The sequence below is a fragment of the Cheilinus undulatus genome, linkage group 16 (genome assembly GCF_018320785.1).
Source record: "Cheilinus undulatus linkage group 16, ASM1832078v1, whole genome shotgun sequence".
NCBI lineage: Eukaryota > Metazoa > Chordata > Actinopteri > Labriformes > Labridae > Cheilinus > Cheilinus undulatus.
Genome location: NC_054880.1, coordinates 20,527,040 through 20,549,123, shown reverse-complemented (window position 1 = coordinate 20,549,123; position 22,084 = coordinate 20,527,040). Strand labels below are relative to the sequence as shown.

Here is a 22,084-nt window from a genome sequence, read left to right as displayed (position 1 = left end):
CTAAAGAGCTTAGTGACTTAAAGCATGGTACTGTGATAGATGCCACCTCTGCGATAAGACAGTCTGTGAAGTTTCCCATGCCGGATATTCCACAGTTAAGTGTAAGGGATATTATTAGAAAGTGGAAGAGTTTAAGAACAACAGCAACTCAACCACGAATCCGAAGACCACGTAAACTCACACCAACAACCGCTAAGGCACAAGTCCAACCTAAGTGTTGTAGAATGAAGCGAAGAACCATTCATAATAGCCTTGGATGGAGACACTCGGGAAATGTAAAAAACCCCAAAAACTCTACGCCTCAGAGGCTTTTTTCAGGAAGGATTTTCATCCTTTTTGCTAGACCCTTGTTTGTATGTCTAAAAATAAATTAAGAAAAAACATCCGAACTAATTGACAAAGAGGACAAAAGAAGCAGTTTTTGCTTTTTATTGATAAATTATCATTTAAAAAGACCCACAAGTCTCCTCTCCTTCATCCTCTCATTACAGTTTTCCAAGTACTGAATTTGAACTATTTACAATGCTTCTTTTTATATATTTTCTCCTTAATTATCATCATCCTCAACATCATCATCATCACATTCAAAACAAGGTTAGAAGATTGCAGACTGGTCAAGGTCAAGAGACAGGATGCTGAGTTAGCCTACAGCAATCTAGCGAGCTAGCACAGAGTTCAGCGGAGGTCAGAGAGCAGCTATAGAAGCGACAGGAGGACGAGGAGGGTTTACATTCTAACTCACAGGCAGAAGGAGCAAAGACAGGAGCACTGAACACTTCAGCTAGCTCTCTGGAACAGGAAAATAAACCTCCGTGGAAGGACAATGTGATAAACATGCAAACATGTTTTCATTTCTGTCAAGAAGGCAACAAAAATGCAGCGCGGAACACGTGGAGGTTCAAAAAAACAGTTATTGCTGATGTGACTTAAAGCTGCATGGCACAAAAAAAAGCTGAAATAAAAACACACTCCTGTTGATTTGAGGCTCTGATGGAGTAATACTGGGCAGCAAAGTTGGCACACAGAGGATATCTTTTAAAAACTGATCATGATGAGAGTTAAAATCATGTAGCAATACTATGTCAGTGTACACAGGCAAGGTTACATTACAGTATGGAGTCAAACTAGCAGCAAAAGAACTAATACAATTGCATATAATAATAGTGCAATGGGCAAACTAATCTCAGAGGTTGTCTCATTTTGGTCTGGTTAGAAAAAAGTAAAGTGGCAGGAAAAAAAAACAAAAAACTTAGCCCACAAAGACCAAATCCAACTAGTTTGCCAGTCTACGTTTTTAAAATCAGCTAATTTTGGCATTCATCAAACAAATCATAGCTTATTGAACTTTTTGATTCTGTTTTCTGGAGGATTCTGGCAAAACCCTAGCTGGATTTGAGTCATCGTGGACTGACTGACTGACATAGAGTAGGTTTGTTCACTTTAAAACAAACACAACATGATGCATTTTCAACATAACAACCCTCCAAACATACATCTCTCCAACAAACTCTGCAGGCGTTTCCACTCCGCTGAACATGATCGGTTGAAATCTTGAACACAATGAAACAACTTAAAGTGGCGACTGTTCCCCCAGCTAAACCCCGCTCTAGGAGAAGCTGTTCTCGGGGTAGCTGACTTTGATGGCCCCCCAGTAGCAGGCTCGTATCAGACAGATGAGGCCCAGCAGGTAGGCCAATGCCCAGGAGACGTAGGTGGCGTTGTAGCGGATGGCAAAGTTCCGAGTACCAACCTGTTAACACAAAGAGGAGGTTCACACATATGTAAAATATTTAACCTTTTTGAGTGAAAAGAGAGTGCAAATACAACATATGCCTAAATCCATTATATTTCCCTAACTGGAACAAAAAAAAAAACAAAAAAAAAAACAATCAAAACTCCATCCATCCATACACGATGTACACCACTAATCCCATGCACTGTTGTGAAGAGCTCGAGCTAATCCCTATACAACTGGTTTCCAGTCAATCACAGGTTTGACATACAATGAGGGAACTCACACCTATGGGCAATTTAGAGTTACCAGTTAACCTAAGGTGCATGTGTTTGGGCTGTGAGAGGAAGAGTACCAAGCCACATCACCCAATACCAACACCCCACAATCCAATGACGGATTTGACCCAGGAGCTTTCTTGCTGTAAGGTGACAGTACTAACCCTTGCAGGAACACATCATTTCTTTCTCTTATAAATGTTTAGTTTTTCTTCTCAGCCTCATCACAATCTGGTCAATGGATGCTCTGTAACAGTAACAGTAAACTTTGACTGTCTAAGACTGTAGAAATCCAATCAAACTACTAAAAATAATTTAAATATTTTTTTAAGATTCAGCACCTAACCTGCTTGAATTTACTGTAAGCCAAATCTAGCAAGCTAGCAGTGCTACAATAGCAGAGAAGGTACCCAAAATAGTTCATGCTGATATTGATTTTTTTAAGTACTTAGGTCTGTCCAGGTAATCTTATTGGACCACGAGTGCACAACTACAATGTTTTAGTGAATGGACTTTTAATCAAATTTTTTTTTGCATTTTATTCTTAGCCAAAATGTGCCACTTGTATTGTTGTTTTAACTGTTGTATTAAAGATCTCAATGCTGTGTTGAAATGAATAACAGCACAGCTGTGATTATCATCTATGAGCCAATGACGGCTGTAATGATACGTATAAAAGATTTTGGTAAATTGCTGTTCGCCTTATGGTCTCACTCCACCAGAACCGTTGTTGGAGTCAAGTTCATTTAAGAGAGAGAAATTTCTTTAAAGTGTCTTCAAAATTCCTCTCATTGGATCATTTACAATCTAGCTTATTGTTGCAGGGCTCATTTTCAGACTTGCCTTCTAAAGCTTTAAAATAAGAACGATAATCCATGTGAAATCATTAAGAAGTGATTATGATTCTAATATGATTTGCAAAAAGTGACGTGACTCAGATATACAGTGAAAACCAAACAATATACTGTTGTTGTTGTTTATTGAGCGGCTCTGTGTTTTATTATCATAAGATCATGCACTCGTGACTTGGTAGTTGTATGCGCACTAACAAAGGCAAACAAAAATATAAATAGCTTATGTGGCTTATAATAATTCTATTAACAACTTAATTTGTGTAAATTATTTTTGAAAACTTACATTTGACACAAGATTTTCAGATTTTTTATCAAAGTCCTTTAATTTTAAAGTAAAAATGTATGGTTTTAATGTCATGTGATATGTTTATAATCGTAGCAGTAGTATGCGATAACCTTTATCCAGGGTTACGAGGGAAAATCAGCCTATGAGTCAGGTTTTAAAAGGCTGGCACATTTGTTAAATACAATCCCTGCATTGAGACACAGCTATGGTCACTGTAAACATATTAGCATTAGCATTCAGCTCAAAGCACATTTGGGCTTTAGTATAGCTGAGTACTTGTTTTTGTCTGTAAAATGTTGTCTCAATAAAAGTTTTCAGGACTCAGTTACTACAATGTTTTATGGGGCTCAGCAGAAGTTCAAGCAGGAAGACTGTTTTTTTACTTATTCATTAGTCTCCACTTGTTCATATCTCTCCCTACTTCCCTCCCTTATTCCCGCTCTGGTGATCAGCTGATTATGGATGTTCACTGCCTTAATTACAAAGCTTATTAGCTTCTGCCACAGCCCAGTTTGACCTATCATCATGCACCTGTCATGTCTTGTCCTCTCTTCCACATATGGCCTGTCCTTTCAGTGTGGATGCTGCAACCTTCCTCCACCCCAGCCACCTCCATTTCAGTTCATCAGCATCTCGTCCAAATTCACACAGGTCCTCTGCTCAGCTCATCCTGAATACCTCCGTCTCCTCCTCCAAGCCACCTCATCAGTGTCCTGATCCAGCTTCTCAGAACTCTACTCCCCATCTGATCCTGCATCCCTCATAAACACCACAACTACCAGTGTCTAGACTCCATAGGGGGGACCCTGTTCCTGCCAGCGGCCTCACTCCCTTTTAAGTACATGAAGTCATCATGAGTCTAATCGCCAAAGATATTTCACATTGCTCTTTCATCAAAATCTGTAAAATAACAAATTGTTCAAACCTGATTGAAATGAAGTAAGAAAGTATGAGTGAAGTTACATTATGCCATGTGGTTTGTTGGGTTGCTGGCACCATCTTCTAAGGATTATGCTCAGTCTTACCCATTTAAACTACAAAAATCAAAAAGTACATCAGTACTGCTGCACTGAAGAGTACCAAAGCAGATTACAGATTCCGTTTCTTTCTTTTAGTACAGGTGAAAGGTCAAAAGAAGACAATAAAACTTACTGTTAAACCCACTCCAATGAAAATGCAGATCATTCCTATTGTTACATAAGCACAACAGCGCCTCCTTGGGAGCGCACTGCCAACTGAGGATCTGTGGAAAGAGGGAGAAAAGAAGCAAAAACACAGAAAAAATGAGAGACACTCAGATGATTTCATTCTTAATGAACAGAACACCCTTTAAATATATTTGCTGCACTTGTCAGACATTTTCTTTGTGCAAGTAATTTTCAGTAATGAGGGCTGAAATGACAAAACAACTGATGCAACTGATTTAATATTGATGACATATTTTGCGTAAACATGTGCCTGATTCTTTCTTTAACCCACTGTCCTCTCTCCACAGCACCCATTACAGTCCTCAGGCACAAAAAAATCTCTCTATTCCTCATTTTACGTAACACATGAACGCACAGGAGGCCGGTCACATGAGTACTTCCCAACACTTTCAGTCTCTAACAAACACATGCACAAGTTGGCCGCGTTTAAGCACCAGACTGGAATCTGTTTTTTCCCACTATTATTTCTCACTCCTACCCCTCCCCTTCTCTCACATGCCTCTCATGTGATGGGACTAAAGCATTCTCCAGGAATCACTGGTATTCAGGTGGTCTAAGGGGGTTTGATCACCTGATTCTTTTACCTTCTACTCCTCAAACATTTTCCTTTTACCATATATAGGACTGGCATATGTAAAATGATGTTTTCAAGATATAAGCTGCAAGGGGCTGCTGAGAAAATTTTTAGTCATGATTTAATCAGGAAAAGTAGAAATACTTAGTCCGACTGTGGAAAAAAGCTTCCCTCAAACACTTTTAAAAGAAATGGTTTTATTTTGAATGATTGAATTTTCCTCTAAGACTATGTTTCTAACATTAAGGTTATCACTTCTTTGGGCACTGGGGTAAAATATTCACACAGGTTGGACATCTGTTAAAGGGAGAAAAAGAGTTTGTAGGAATTTACATAAATTGAATGAGTATAAATTGGTACTACAGAAGTGAAAAGTGCAAATCATAGCAACGGTGAGGATGGGCAGGGGACTCTTATGCCCTGGCACAACATAGGCGTTTGCATTGCCTTGACTATGTGTAAACAAGTGTTTGGTTGCTACAAGTTAAGCAAAACCAGTGCCCAATGTTTACTACAAAGCAGCCATACCAGGAACAGTGGGGTTTTTAGCAGATCTTTAACAACTTCACAGAAGAGAAATGGAACTTTCTGTGGTCTTGTGTACAGACGTGAGTTAAATAGGGCATCAAAGGCTTGTTTTATAGTCAAAGTAGTATCATGGTGCATGAAAATATGCCCACATTCCCATTAAATTTTTATAATATCCTAATATAATACCTTCATTGCAAGAAGCAAAAATATGGAGATAAATTTACACAAGTATTAGAAACACACAAGAAAAGATATTTTCATATTTTGCACAGAACATTTTTGAACATCTCCCAGAAAAGAAAATGCTTTCCTTTAAAAAAAAGTTTTGTTAGGACTACACCAAAATAAAAGTTCTATTTCACATTATTTACTATAATTTATGATAACCTGAGGACTATAGATTTGATTTAAATGCTAATAAACGGCTTGGACAAGAGCATATTTTGTAGCTAGCTAAATTATATGCTGATGATGCAATGTTTTGTATTGAAGTGTGATATTTCATATCGAGCAAATGTTCTCTGGCAAATGTTGTATCTCTGCAGCAGTATATTTGGCTCTACACTGACAACATTATTTTATATATAAAATTTTCGGTCTTTTCTGGTGAATGTTTTCCTCTGCAGTAGTGTATTTGCTGCTATGCTGATGTTATGATTATTTTTAATCAAGCAGCAATGTATCTGTTGTTTATAGTGGTTATATGACTTTTTTTTTTTACAAATTAACAGTATATTTGTGTCTATGCTGACAATGTGTTTTATAAGAAAGTTTTATTCTTTTCTAGTAAATCTGTCTCAGCTCTGAAGCTGTATACTTGGTGTTTAATGTGCTCACATAAACAGGACATTTGCACAAGACAAAAATAAGTTGCAGATAAAACAGAAAAAGGCACACAGAGTAAGTACAACTACAGTTTTAAGGAAACTGTTAAAACTTATAAAAATACTTATAAGAGTCAGAAACACAAGGAAAGTTTGCGGAAGAGCAGCAAACATGAAATAAAACACAGAGGAAAAAAAGAAAGACAGAGAGTAGAGTTAGAAAACACGATCACAACACTGACTCCCTGCCTGATAGAGATACTGTCTATTCTATCATTTTTTGTGCCCTCCCACCATCTCTGACCTGCTAACCCCCCTCTACTTTTCACCTTTGTTTGTATCGAGGCCAGGCTCTAATTCCTGTCACCTGCTAGGTTAGCCTTCATCGTCCCCCCCCTCCCCCCAATCCTTCTTTCTGTCCAAGAACCACAAAGCTAAAGCTCAGCAGCTGATTACAAGAAAATGATCCCAAAGAACTTAGAATCTACTACCAAAACCAGAGCCAGGGAGCTGAAAGTCAGAGTTCTCATTTCCCAAGTTGTTGCCATTGTAGAAAATTTAGTAATTTTTTCTAGCAAAAAAAACAAAAAAAAACAGTTTATTTTTGAACATTTTACTTCTAATATGCTGTATTCTTCCACTTAAAGTGAGCTGATGGCTTTTCAGCCTGATATGCTGGAATGTGACCTTTGTGCGATACAGGATGTACAAATCTTAGACAACACTACCTCCAGCCTACTGCTCAATTTTAGCATTTTAGCTCTAAAAACTGACAAGGCTAGAGTGAGTAGAAAACAAAAGCATGACAAACTGTTAAAGAAAAGCTGCAGTGACATTATTTGTACATTTAAAAGAGAAGGTACAACATTTGTAAATTCATTCTGAATTTTAAAGAACCCATCTTTTTTATGCTAAGGTTCATTTCCTGCAAATTACAAATACTTTGCACGACAACCAAGTAAATAACAGCATGAAAATGACACAAGTTGACCCACAGGGTGCAGATGGCCGAGCAAAGATTGATTCCCACATACAGCTGAGTCCAGCCTGACTCTTGTCTAGCATGCTTTCCCCCACCCTCTGATCCCTGTTTCCTACTCTATTCACTGTCGTCTTCTATAATAAAGGAATAGAAAGCTGCAAAATAAATCTTTAAAAAAGGAAAAAAATGAACTATGAGTTGGAGATGGAGTGAGAAGCTTTTAGTGGTGCTCAAGCTCAGTATGGAACCAAGTTCAAGTCCAGTTCATTTTAATAAAATATGCAGTTATTGCATCCCCTTTGTCTAGTTGGGAAAGATGTCAATGTAGCTGACCATCTTACTTTTTTGCACCCTTCTTTAGGGGTACTGAGAGTACCTATTAAACCCTAAAGGATGGAGCTAGACTCACTGCAGTCAGCTGATTGGTCAGAAGAATTGTCACTTCACCTGTGACAGCAGTAACAATGGACAAACACATTACACTCCATGTTTAATTATTTTCTGGATTCCTAGAGAGTCATTTCAAATGAATTTTTGATTTTTCGCAATACTAGCAGTGCATACTGTGGCCAGACTTTGTGTTCTTCACTGAATTTATCGGCAGTTATTGTGTCAGACCGCTAGAATGCCATGCTATTATGTAGTTGACATGGCTATCACTATCAGGCTCAGTGACTTCAAGCATGGTGCTGTGATGGATGCTACCTTTGCAATAAGATGGTTCATGAAATGTTAACTTTGCTTGATATTTCACAGTCAACTGTAAGAGACATTATTTGAAAGTGGAAGCATTTAGCAACAATTTAGCCACAAAGCAGAAGACAATGTAAAATAACAGCAGGGTCAACAACTGCTAAGGTGCATGGTGTGTAAAAGTCACCAATGCTCTGCTGAATCCATACCTGGAGAGTTCTGAACTTCCACTGGCATTAATATAAGCACAAAAACTGAGGTACAGGAGCTTCATGGAACAGGTTTCCATGGCCGAGCAGCTGCATGCAAGCCTCACACCATCAAGTCCAATGCCAAGCTTCAGACAGAGTGGTGTGAAGCACACTGACACTGGACTGTGGAGCAGCTGAAACTGCACTGTGGCAACTGTGAAGTTTGGTGGAGGAGGGATAAAGGTATGGGGCCGTTTTTCAGGATTTGGGCTAGGCCCCTTATTCCCAGTGATGGACAATCTTAATGCTTCAGCATATCAAGACATTTTGGACAATGCTATGCTTCCGACTTTGTGGTAACAGTTTGAGGAAGGCCCATTTATTTTCCGACATGACTGTGCCCCAGTGCACACAGCAAGGACTCTAAAAACATGGTTTGATGAGTTCAGTGTGCCTGATCTTATAAATGCTCTATGGAATGAATGGGCACAAATTCCCACAGAAACACACCTGAATTTTGTGGAAAGCCTTTCAAGAAGAGTGGAGGCTGCTAAAAGGGGGCAACTCTATGTTAAAGTACATGTATTTGATTATGATGTCTAATTACTCCATCTTCTTTAATGTGACTGCCTTTTCAGTCTTTTATAGTGAAGTTATTTGTGATTTCTGTTCTCAACAGAGGGTTGTTTTATAGATAAAGCGTTCTTACTTATTTTTGCACATTTATCCTCTGTTTGAAAGCCCTGTCTTAAAATCACAATTATTCTAGTGCAACAGAAAATAAATGGTCCATAATTGTGGTTTCAAGGAAGTGAAATCAAACAAAAGCTCTTACTGAACAATTGTGACGGTAAAATGCGTTTTCTTTGTGTTCAATAAAGGTTTGGTGGACTTACATTTTTTTGCAGTGGGGACACTTTGCTAGTGTGTTGAACCGGAGCTCCATCCACTGTGAGGAAACAGAAAACTAAGTTACAAGATGCATACACACACACACACACATATGCTTTTATCAACACACCATGGTCTTTTTGGAGAAATCAACACAATACATACAGAGAATGATTGCATGTGATCAGTTTGCAACTTGTAATTCAACTAGCTTACATTGTGTTCAAAATGAAGAAGGGTTGGCAAAATTAACATAAAAATTATTCTTATGATGTATTAGTTAGGATTGTAAACACATTTTATTCATTAAGGGTTCTGATGGAAGGAAAAAAAGCAGGATTGTGACATAATAAATATTCATCCAAACACAGATCAGCGTAATAAGGTCATATTTACACTAGTTTGTTATTTGACTTGTGGCATCTGGCTTAGGGGGGAATGACATGATGCACTTGACTATCACGCCCCCTTTCTTTCACTGAAGCAACATGTCCACAAAGTCACATCATCACTGGTGTAAATAAGGCCTGGGATTGAACTGGAGCAGGTTAGGCTGTTGTTAATTTGTCCACCAGTGTCACCAGCTTCCTCAACCTCATGTGGTGGCGGGGAGCCATCGCTGGGAACGCCAGACATTGGCTGGGATGTCCTGGCGTCCTCACTCCCCTATAGACGCCACAAGCAACAACGTGCACACATTTAGAGGACAATACCACTGATTTGTTCTGCACCTTCTGCCTGATAGATAAACCACCATTAAATTAAACATGTAGCATTCAAAAACACTGATAGTTCCCTCATCATAGGATGCAGGAGATTATTTAACGTAAGATAGGAAAAATCTGTGTTCACACTGCCTTAAAGCAGGGTTTTAATAACCCAGAGAAAGTACTATATACATGCAAACAATGCAAGCCGGCTGTTGTAAATATCCGATTTTGTCACAATCTGCAACTGAATGAGGTTTTTATTTTCACAGAATAAAACAAGCATCTAATAAGCACTCATGTGTTTAGCCTAATGTGTATAAGTCTATCCTGATATACAACACAACAAGCTTTATAACGTAGAACAACTGTGCAACTGTTCTATAATACAGGAGAAAATCCCACATTTCCATCGATAAATATCAAACATTACAGCTCTCAAGATCATTAATATGCATGAACCAACAACAGCACAGCAAACACAATCTGCATGAACAACTCGTTATTGTGTTTTTTGTAGGTTTACATACTAGGAAGGTGTTGCCACAGTGACCACACACCACCCTCATCCCCTCAGGTTGGATGGGCAGAGCTGGCTGGGCAGGTTGCTCCTCTGGGATCACCATCACTGGGCTCAGGTTGATGATGCGTCTGCTGTTGGAGGAAAAGGGAAACAATGACAGATGTTATCTTTTAGATTCATACTTCATTTCTATTCCTCTTAGTTATTCACACAAAAGATTATATAATGATGTTGATGTGGATTGTTTATATTTGTCAACTACTCTAGGAGTCTTAAAGGAACAATATGTAGATTTTTCACACTAAAATGTCCACTATTCCATCACTGCAGCCCTCCACTTATCTGGGCTTTAAGGCAGAGTGGCTTGACAGAAGCCTCTCAGTGCAAAACACATGAAAACCCACTTTGCAAAAAAAGGAACTGCTGAACTCTCACACTGTGAAAAACAAGATTATCTGGTCTGATGAAACCGAGACTGAACTGTTTAGTCTCAATTATAAACATTTTGTTTGGAGTAAACCAGGCATCACTCATCACCTGACCAAAACCATCCAAATAGTGAAGCATGGTGGTGGCAGCATCATGCTGCGGAGGTGCTTTTCAGCAGGAGGGACCAGGAGACTGGTCAGGGTTGAGGGAAAGCTGAATGGAGCAAGGTACAGAGATATCCTCAATGAAAGCCTGTTCCTCAGGGCTTCAGGACCTCAGTCTGGGCCAAATGTTCACCTTCCAACATGACAATGACCTTAAACACAAGAGCGGCTAAGGGACAACTCTGTGAATGTCCAAGAGTGCCCAGCAGAGCCCTGACTTGAACTCAATGGAACGACTCTGGAGAGACCTGAAAATGGCTGTCCAGTAATAGTCCCCATCCAACCTCAGTGAGATTGAGAAGATTTGTGAAAAGAATGGCAGAAAATCCCACCATACAGGAGTCCAAATACTTGTGGCTGCAATTGCTCCCAAAGGTGCTTCAACTAAGTACTGAATAAAGGGTCTGAATACTTATGTCAATGTGATATTTCAGTTTTCATAATACTGTTTTCACTTTGTCATGATGGGGTACTAAGCATAGATTAAAAGAGAAAAAATGAATTCAAATAACAGTAGCATCAGGATCTGTAATCATATTGATTAAGCACTATAATATAAAAAATATGTAATACTGATTTTTTTTACTTACTCTTCTTAGGATAAAAAAAACCTACATCATCAACCTGACTTTTACTCGCAAAATCTTATATCTAAAATTAGAATTTTTCAGACAATAATATATTTTTTAAAATGAATTCAAACAATACACAGTATTTTGACAGTTTCATTCTCTAAAAGCTTTAAAAACTTCAAATCTGTGATCACTGATCTGTTAGAGAACTGAAGCTGTGACTTTTTATTTCAACATTGTTGCTTTTGTAATTTGTTTTACTGTGTTTGTGATTTCTGTCTGTCTCTGGGTATCTGTCTATTGTGAAAATGTGTTCAACAGTTTTCAACAAAGTAAAAAGGAAAGGTACAGTTATTAAATGCAGAATTATCCACTTATCTTTTAAGCAGAACATGTAAACGAGAAAACAGAACGTAAGAGGTTGATTGTGGTGCCTGTGGCTTACCAGTTTGGTCGAGGACATCCTATCCTCCTGGACGTGTCTTTACAGATGAGCAGGCAGTTACAGGGACACCTCACGTATTTCTTCCCTGTTGGAGGGTTCTTGATGGGCTGGAAGAAAATACATAAAGATCAGCTCACTGGACGGAGTTTGATATAAAACAAAATATAATAAAAAAGAGTTAAGTCAGAATATTAGTCCTCTTGGTTCTCATATGGTGATAAAGGTGCACTGAAAATCAAGATTTTCTTCCTTATAAACTATCTGGCAAATAAAAACTTTCCAATAACTGTTCCAGGTTAGCATCTTTGATACAACCTTGAATGCAGTACCAGGTCTCTGGAAAGCACCAGTTAATACAAAGATCTGATATCACAACCAGTCCATCCCAAAACTCAACACGTTAAATTCATGTATAGAGCATCAAACAGATTGAGTTGATGTATTTAAGCAATTCCCATATTTGCTGTGTAAATGGCTTTTCCCTCATTGGAGTGTTTGTGATGACAGATTATTTAGTTGTTGCATGAACTGACAGCTCTGTATGAAGGCATGGTAACACATGCACATCATTTTGAGCACTTATCATTACATGATGTGAAGGCACACATCTGATGGGGTACCAAAGGTGACCAGCACTTGTAAAATCAAGGTAAAATCATGTTTTATCATACCAAAAGAGAGCGGTTTGAAAACACAAATTTACAGCTGGTTGTACCTGATGTGTGATCAAACTGCCAGGCAGATGAAAGTTGAACTGATGAGATTAAAGATGAAATGACAGCAGCAAAGAGCAGCTCAGATTTAAAAAGATTTAATGTCATGAATCAGTTTCACATTAGGACTGTAATGACCAGAAGATGTCATCACCAACAGCAGTGGCCTCCACTTACCGTAGCTTCGTTGCAGACAGTGCACTTGACCACATGCTGATGCAGCTTCCCATCCAGGTTGATGAGGGACTGGCAGACGCGGCAGTTGATGACTGGCACACCGCCGGCGTCCGGGCTGGCGATGGCTGTGTAAGGAGGAGGTAGTTCGGCTTTGAGAAGAGGAGGGTAAAGCACATGACACACAGCCAACTGTTAATGGCATGCATGTATAAACACTTCATGAACACACCTGGACCTGGGATTTGTAGTTTGTTTCTGCAGAGACCTGCTAGCATGACAGAGGTTTGTTGGTAATCCATGATTATTACCAGACAGGCCATTTTGATTGAAAATTCCACGCTCATTGACAGTATGCAAGCAACCTTTGTGACCTCCACGCACGTAATAACACTGTTTCATTATATTTTCTGTTCATTGCTAGCCTTGATATTGTTAATACATTGAACTTCAAACAGCATTGATATAAGGGCAAATTCTCACTTTAGAGTTGGATACTGCCACTTCCATGTAATTCTTTTTATGTCTTGTCTTGCCTCCTCAATCCATCAGGGAAAGTCTCCCACTGTTAGGTGCACATGTGAACAAGCAACTCAGGAAGATTTCAGGGGCAGTCTGCCTGAAATTCCACATTTTATAATTATAATAGTCATACTTGTTGACCTATTTTCCCCAAAAACTCTTCATTACGTTAGAAAAACATTTGAAACATCCTCAAAAACCCTCATAATTATACAATGGAGCTGCTGTCTAACATGACCTACAAATCTTTTCATTTGAAATGTTTTTCCATTATTACGATTCCCTCTTTAATCATTAAAACTTAGAGTATGGTAGCCTGAAGGCTCTGCTGCTCATACTGTATGCAAACTCATGACGCCTCTGATAGCTCGACATGTGACTCTCCCCTTTGTCAGACACCACTCTGTATGTTAAAGAAATGAACAATGGGCTCTTTTAGATACCAAAGTGACGGTGCAGAAATCTCCTCACTGCCAGACTGAATCAACCAAGTCATCCTGTAATACATTAGCTAACCCTCTGAGAGTAAGATAACCACATTTGACTTAACATCTGATGATGTTACATTAAAGCTGATCTGCAACTAAATGAAAAATCCCATGCTAACTTTATCCCAATTGTTGAGAATTTATGGAACAAAGATTTTTACATTAGCAGGAATAAAAGGCTGCAGCAGGCACCACCTACACATAAAATGAACAGTTTTAGGCTGGATCAGTGGGTGCATCCACGAGATGTGCAGCTTTTTAAATCTCTGCTAATGAGGCTAATAAACACCTAACTACTTTCATTGGTAAACAAAGAAAAGCCACTGATAAGGGTTGTGATCATATGATAAATGTTTAACAGGCAGTCTTGACTGATGTGAGGATTTTATCTCACTCCAGGGGCTGTTTTATGACCTCTGTCCTCTTTAATCCCACAGTTACCTTTAGGAATTAGTCTACATTCCTCGAGTTTTAATAGACTAAATCCATAGGTTCACTACAGTCACCGCCTTCACTGCTACTGTAGTATCAGTCATGCTTTACACACTGGGAGACACTAGCGTTAGTTCAAGATATCATAAAACAAATGAGTTCAACCCATACATTAATCAATTTCATCTCTGTTTTAATCCTAATTGCTCTAAAAAATTGGATGAAGACCAACAGTGACTGGGCAAAAAAATACATAAAGAATACAACAATTTACTGATAATCAACCAGTTTTATTCAACTCAGAAGCAAAGGGCTCAGACTCAATCGGTCAAAATTGTCAATACTTGTTCTTTCTTCTGTATCACACGCTTTGAAACTATACAGTCACTGTGATATAGATTCAGGCAAGAGAATAAATGCTTGGACTAAGAGTAAAGACTAATATTTTGGGGAGTTTTTGTTGACTACATGACTAAAACTAAAAAGGGCAGAAATAACTAAAATGTGACTAAAACTAAAAGACATTTCATCTAAAGACTGAGACTAAAATTAAAAATAGGTGCCAAAATCAACACTGCTGTGCAATTAAGAGAGAAAAGAGAAAATCTGATAACTGAAAGCAGGAAATGACCAGATATTTGTCACGTAAAACTCCAAATTGCTGGTGTCAGGCCAAAACCTTGTATCTCCAAAATCCAAACTTTTTAGGGAATGAAATAATTGCTGTATTTTTAACATTTTTTAATCAGTTTATTTGTTAGGGACCTACATAGGCATTGTTACATTTAATTTTAGTGCAACTGATGCAATGTATACAAGACTTCTAGCCATGGCAGTCGTGGGTGTTTGTTAGGCTTTTAAGTAATGACACACAATAACACTGAAAGGTCATAGTCAGCATCTTTTTGACACTTTTTATTGCTTTAAAATTGGTTAAAACTCACTGACAGATGTAAAGGGTGACCAACAGCACTGATTTATATATATATATAAAAAAGTTAAAATCACAAAAAATGGAGATACAAGGTATTGGCCTGAAACCAGTGATACTTTAGGGTTTTAAACAGTTATCTTGATTATTTGATTATTACTTGAATTAAATTACAGTTTAAGGCCAGTTTAAGGTTTTTGAAAATGAATGTCACACTGCATTCTCAAAAACATTTTTGTCCACATAAGAACACAAAAATACACTTAAACATGCTGCAAGGAGAACGCCATGTAAACAGCAGTGATTTCTATGAGGATTTATTTGTTTCAATAAATAATTCCTGCTCACTCAGACACAACAACAATGTCCTCGACCTGAACATTTCCTTGCCATTCCTCTACAATGACCCTTTCATTTTTCAAGTTATCCGACCAACCCAAATCTTGTCACATACAGAAGCGCCATGCTGGCAGTGGAGTTTGTGTCACTGGAGTGTTGTATGAAGCAGCAGTGACCTTCATAGCCCATTCAGGTGTCTCTGTTCATCAGTATAGTGGGAGAGCAACTGTGCGGATGTGTAACTATGTAAAACGTCCAGTTTTAAAGAATACTCGCCTACATATGTACAAGACTTTAAACTCATTTATTATGACAATCAGGAAAATCCAAGCTCTGGCAGTGATTGGAGGAATGAATGGATTTGTCAACTGACAGACCATCAGTCTCTGTCGATCATTATTTCATTTTCACTCAAAAAGACACAAAAAGTCAAAAGTTTTAGCCCCTTTACTGTGAAAAGTTTTTTTTTTTATTTGGTTAATAAAATATAGAATAATATTGTTTTATCTGCTCTGTTATGAACAATTATAACTGCATTTTCTTGTCTCCTCATCATGTGGACCTCATAATTTTCAAATTCATTTAACAGTTGTAAGTAAAGATAATCATTGGTTATAGCTGTAAATAAATTACCAATAGTGTGTGATAGTCTTTTGTGATGCAGCTTAAATCAGTTGATAGTCTTGATCTCAGTCTAATGGCCAACCACAAAGGAGCCATCTAATCGTATAAATGACCTCCTCAGCTCACGCTAGATGAGATAATGGGACGAGTCAAAAGGTAAATAAGCTTGGCTGTAAGATTCAGAGAAGCTTAACATGTTGACACCACAGGGACAGATGGCAAACCAGTGTCCAAAATGTGGCTCCAAACACATGCAGAGCATGCTGAAGAATGGACACTCCTACTGTGTGCAAAAAACCTCAAATGAATCTAAAATGTAACACCAAGTAGTCTTTTTCTTTAACTCGATTAATAATCAGTCTAAAATATAATCCTTTAATTAAAGCACAGTCTGAACCTCTCCTGTGATCCCCCACTCTCAGCAGTTGTTCCTGCTCTCCCGTCCTAATGCACATCTGAAACTGAATATAGCAGCTATACGTTTCCACTGTAGCTGTCCTCGGAGCTTAAGGAAACACGAGAAGACCCTCCACTACAACCACCAGCAACAACCACAACCTACAACCACCAGTATGTCCTGTTCCAGCTGCCTGCTGCCTTCATGGACTGGATGACTGTGAGGGACATGAGGTGTGTGGTGAAGAAATGCAGAGGGAGAGGCTGGTATGCACACACAAAGTAAGAGGGTTTCTGATTTGTTGTTGCTAGTTAACATAAAATGAAAACCTCTTTATAGTTAAAGGATCAGGCTGGTGTTAAGTCCTTACAGTCCACAAAAAAATTAGTTTGTTTCAGTGTATTATGACCACTAGTCATTTCCAGCTGAATATGAATACAACAGGTATAAAATAAGTGTCTGTTTTAGGTCCTGCAAAGACTGGGAGCTGGACTTTTGAGAAAATATTACTTTAAAAGGATTAATCTGTGTATTTATTTTGAGCTAATTAACTGCAGATTGATAAATTTGGTGCTCAGGAGCAGGGCTGATCAATAAAAAGGATATTATTCTAAACTATTTGTAGATGATGATGATAATTATGTTTATAGGTGATGAATTATGAATATAAGTTTATTTTTGCTGTTTTTTTCTCTATGCACAGAATTCATATTCACTGCCAAATAGCAGTTACCTATCATAACATTAGTCTAAATCACTCATTAGATGATGCTTTATCTGTTTATAAATTAATTCAACAAAAGTAGTGCCATTAGCCTGAGGAGATTTCGATGAGTATGGCCCCTTCAAACAGGATGTGCTTGGCTATACAACTCAGACAGGTATAGCTGCTCCACATGATTTAGTGAGTTTTAGGTAAAATAGGACAAAAACAATGAGTCTATGTCCATGTTTTGCAGTCTTTGGTTTCACACTGTGGCTCAGTTTTATTATTTGTCTTTAGATGTTTATAGGAGAAAAGGTGATGATGGTAATGACAATGAAAATCATCACTGAACCTAGGCTGGCTTAACACTAGACAATTTTAATCCTGATTTTGGATCCAATATGCCTGGAGAGGTTAGTCTAATTCGAGGCTTGTCACAATAAATTATTTGCCCAAATAATCCCCAAGTGTCTGTTACCAGTATGATTATTTTAACAACTAATCGAGTCACAGCCTCCCAGAATCGTAACTATTGAGCATGTCTGATATTTATGACTTCAGATCAGGGAATCAGCAGTAGCCAATGAGAGCAAGCAGACCAGGTGACATCATCATCTGAATCTTGTTTACTTCGGCATGTTATTTTGGCATGCCAGGACAGCCAGGTGATGATTGCAATTGTCCCCCTTATTTGTTTTCTCTGAAGTCACGTTTGACCATGCAAATACCTGAAATCTCATGTCTGTGGAAACATCACTGTGAGGTGATACCACAGCAGGTGTGCATTCTTGCCAAACCATTTAGTTGCTGTCCTCGTATCTGTGGTCTTTTATAATCGTCAGCTATGAAGCCAGCCTTGAAGATCTGAATGAGCAACCCTTTCTACTTAAAATGGCATTATACACCATCAGGATAAATGTTCCAGCTTTGTTTAAAGATACTGATCAGATGTTTCTTTGAGCACTGTTTTTGTAATAGTTGAGTTTTACTCCTGAGTGTAATTAAGCTTATATCAATGTCGAGACAAAAGCACCATCACATACTTCAGCTGCTTTTAATTTGTTGTGTCATAGAAGCATAAATCAGCAGACAGGTGTGACAAAAATAAAGCATAGCTAACAGATCTAATCATTCAGAGCAGTCAAGGTCATTGGTCTCTGCTCCTCATCACCACCTTTACCACCTCCATCAGCACCATGCTGAGCACACTAAAATAAAATATGGCAAGCTTTCTCTCAAATACTGCTGATTTACAGGCAGATTCTGGGTAAAAATGGCATGCTTTGGCCAGGCTGTTTCCTAAATCCATCTGATTATTAGCCAAAGCATCATCTTTAGTCGTTGTTTTCTGACAGGGCGTATTAGGTATGGCATTTGACTTTAATTAATCCCTTTTACAAATGAGCCAACAAACGACTGCACCCGAAATCCCAGAAATTGCAAATTATCTGTAATCCAGACTGCAGAGAGGGAGGGTGGAGCAAAACTAGGCCATGAAACCTACCAACTAGGATTTTTGAGGCCAAATTCAAACAGGTTGTCGGTTAATTACAGTCCAGGGTTAAAGACTTTAGGGTTAATCCGGTGAAGAAATATAAATTCTGCAAGATTATACAGCTTGGAAACAACAAAAAGTTCATTTTTTCCTCACTTGTTTTCTTGATATTTGTGTGTTGTCCTTAACTGCCCCCAGAGGAGTATTACGCAGTCAATGAATCCATTCATTTAGCAGCAGGGCACCCAGTGATATGACGGGGCAAAAAGAAAAAGTCTGACTTTACAAAAATATGTTTTTAAATGCAAGTTAGAATAATTCAAATCAGACTTTGCTATTAAAGTAGAAACAAATAATCAGGTGTCTAAATGACACATGAAAGAGCATCATACTTTGACATCAGGGTGCTTTTGTAGAGGGGAATTCCTGCAGAGAAGAATAATGTGGAACTACGCATGCCTCAAGCCTTATTTTTTTGATCTTTTGCAACATAAATTATGGATTTGATCTGACTTTACTCAGTCTAAATGCATCATCCTGTCCTGACAGTGGCTTCCTCACTGAGCAGACAGAAGATTTATGTGCTGTAATAGCCTGGGTCAGTCAGCCCTGCATGCATTATGGTACCATAATCTACATTCAGCTGTTTACTAAGCAAAATGTGGACACTGTGTCAGCTTACTGGCTGCTAATTCCCGTATTTGTGCTGTATTAAGGATGCATGGGAGATACAGGCTAGTAATGCAAGATTAAGGCCAAATATTTGTTTACAACTATGTTAAATAATGAAAAATGACATCTTTGGTTGTTCAGTAGGAGTGTGATATCCATTAATGGTGTTATTGGTTTTGCCCTGTAAACATATATGATACATCTGGGCTTTTTTTAGTTGCAACTGGAACAAAAGGTTGCCTCCATCTGCAGTAGGTCATCTTCCTCTAGTCAATCAAGCACATAAAAGCCCAAATCATCCTATGGAGGCTAACAGTTCCACATCACGATTGAATCAGGTTTAAAGTCAAAAACCAAAACACGACAGGCCCCGTCGAGTCGTGATGTCAGCATTTCTGCAGTAAAAAGAGATCTTGCTGTTATTGTAGGCCCCTCTTCTCTAACCCACTGCTCCAGTTCTCACAAGAGCAAGCTCCACCTTTTTTCCCTGCTGCCGATTCACTGCCCTTGCCTTTGCTTTGCCTTGCTGCAGTTTTATTTACGCACAAACCCGATACGCCCTGAAATGATTCAGCATGCTGGGCGGCAGCTCTGCATGCTCATAGTGTGTTTACCTCGGGGGCTCGGATCCTGCAGGTACGGGGGAGCAGTGGGGGTCACATTCTCAGAGTTGGGGCCCGACAGCAGAGGAGATCGCTCGTCCATGCCGTCGGAGGCCATGACGTTTGCGGTGAGGAAAGACGAGCAGTGTCGGCGGGGAGGCTCCTGGCTGCACCGGGTCTTCTCTCAACACGGAGGAGCAGCAGCAGAAGCAGCCGGTGGCTGGTTGTTTGGTGCCGAGTTGCGCCGGTCCAGCAGCCCCGGTGACGGCAGCCCGGAGGGGGAGGAGCGACGGGGGGATCCCCGCCCCTTCAAGTGAAGACCCGAGGCATGGGCACAGCTTTGAGACCACGTACATACAACTTAATACTGCTTTAGTACACCTACTACTCTGTGATGAAATACTGTCTGAAAAATATGTCAAATTATCTGATTAAAGACTAAAAAAAGGGAAAAGATAATCTGAACCAGTGTCTACATTTTCTTAAAAATCTAATGAAAATGCTCTGCTTGAGGTCTGTACACACAGATGATGACAGTGTTTACAGATGTAGGGAAACAGTGAGCAGCAAGTTCCATCGTTACCACAAGATGTCGCTGTAGGAGCACTGAGCTCAGTCTATGAGGCACATACTCATAAACAGTGCGCGCACCACTGGCGGCACGCGAGCCTCATCTGGTGGTACAAGAGGAGAACAACAGAAAGACCAAACAACGCTGCAGCTAAGAAATCTCAAGATCAGGAAACCTCCCCTTCCACACACTCACTACAGAGGCTACACACATGCTGTATTAAGTTTTTCTTTTTTTCCTATCTTGTTCTAAAACATGCTGAAATTGATACTAATGCCTTTATATGGTCCACAAAAGCAAAGATTTTATACACCTTTAGAAACAGGTCTGATTGAGACACCTGAATGCAATGGTTAAAAGGTGAAACCAAAAAGAAAAGTCCTTATAGTGTATGTATGAATACAAAAAAGTGATTGCTTTATTGACACAACAATGCTAACACAATTAGGATATTTATGAGTGCATTCAGAGGACCTTCTTTACAGCATCCTGTAGGAATAAGATTGAGGTAAAGAGGTAACTGGTTTAATGGTTCATTGTAACAAAAAAAAAAAAAAAATACTGAGACTTAAAAAACTAAATCTAGTTCATTAGGCAGGTGCATGGGAGAGGAATGAATCCATGGAAATTGCAGGCCACCCCCTTTAAACAGCACAATATTATTATTAGTTTTACGCAATTTATACAGTGTGCATGAGTTTTCCTACCATTTCTGATATTTGGAAATGATAAATTACCTGATATTGAGTTCCTTACATTTTTGTTGCCATTGTATCAAGACAGGATTTGTACTAGCATTTTACAGTGTTTAAATGTCTGGTATTGTGACAGCTGTAGGTCAAAAACATGTGTTTCCCCTCCACAGAATAGAACTGCTAGCCCAGCTTTCTGCTCTTTACACCACAATGGTTTCAAAATCATTAGCAGGGTCTGGGCCAACATCTGGCAGCCAGCAGCAGCTGCAGACCAGAGACAGTGTTGGTCTGGACCACACTTTGAAGTTACTGTTGTTCTTTATGACCCCACCTTTCTTTTGAGTTTCAGGTGATGTTTTACTGTGTTTAGACATACATCATACACTGTGTTACATGTCTAAGGGAGCGTGCTTCTTGTCCATTCCTTCCCTTGGATTACGACATCCCTCACTGTTTGTGCCAAAACATGACTCCCATTCTTTGTCGCTTAGGTCAGTGTGCAAGGATGGGTCTGTATCGTCTCCTTTTCCTGCATTTTAAGACACACAAAATAAACACTGATGGTATGAATTACCAGTTTCCTCTTCACTGGGAATAAACAAGCTCTAGTTACTTTAGAAAAAGATTTGTATGGATATCTGATCTAGAGTAAAGTATTTCAATGCACAGGCATGTGAGGCTTTCCATTATCTTGAGAGGCTTGACTCTACATGGTCTGACTCTGCACTGCAGCCCAGCATGGTAGAGGAACCCCGAGCAACCTGATTCAGGGTGTGTCTAGAGCTGATTACACAGGGTTTTGAGCAGATGACATCAGTAACCATCGTCTTGTTCTGCCG

At 39.0% G+C, this 22,084-nt stretch overlaps 1 protein-coding gene across 3 annotated transcripts; it reads right to left on the bottom strand.

Moving 5' to 3' along the window:
• Positions 1 to 415: 415 nt before the first annotated feature.
• pip4p2 (phosphatidylinositol-4,5-bisphosphate 4-phosphatase 2) lies at positions 416 to 20,417 on the bottom strand. 3 transcript variants are annotated; one of them, XM_041807998.1, is made up of 7 exons: positions 19,992 to 20,411; positions 12,775 to 12,899; positions 11,885 to 11,991; positions 10,282 to 10,405; positions 9,050 to 9,102; positions 4,303 to 4,393; positions 416 to 1,750 (listed from the first exon to the last, which is right to left on the bottom strand). In XM_041807998.1, exons 1-7 carry the CDS (start codon positions 20,095 to 20,097, stop codon positions 1,607 to 1,609), a joined length of 750 nt encoding a protein of 249 aa, XP_041663932.1. In that variant the 5' UTR covers positions 20,098 to 20,411; the 3' UTR covers positions 416 to 1,606. The 3 variants fall into 3 exon arrangements, with proteins under 3 accessions (XP_041663932.1, XP_041663931.1, XP_041663933.1); XM_041807997.1 differs by having other exon boundaries at positions 12,775 to 12,923; positions 19,992 to 20,410; XM_041807999.1 differs by lacking the exon at positions 416 to 1,750 and adding an exon at positions 4,104 to 4,184 and having other exon boundaries at positions 12,775 to 12,923; positions 19,992 to 20,417.
• Between the last annotated feature and the right edge of the window lie 1,667 nt (positions 20,418 to 22,084).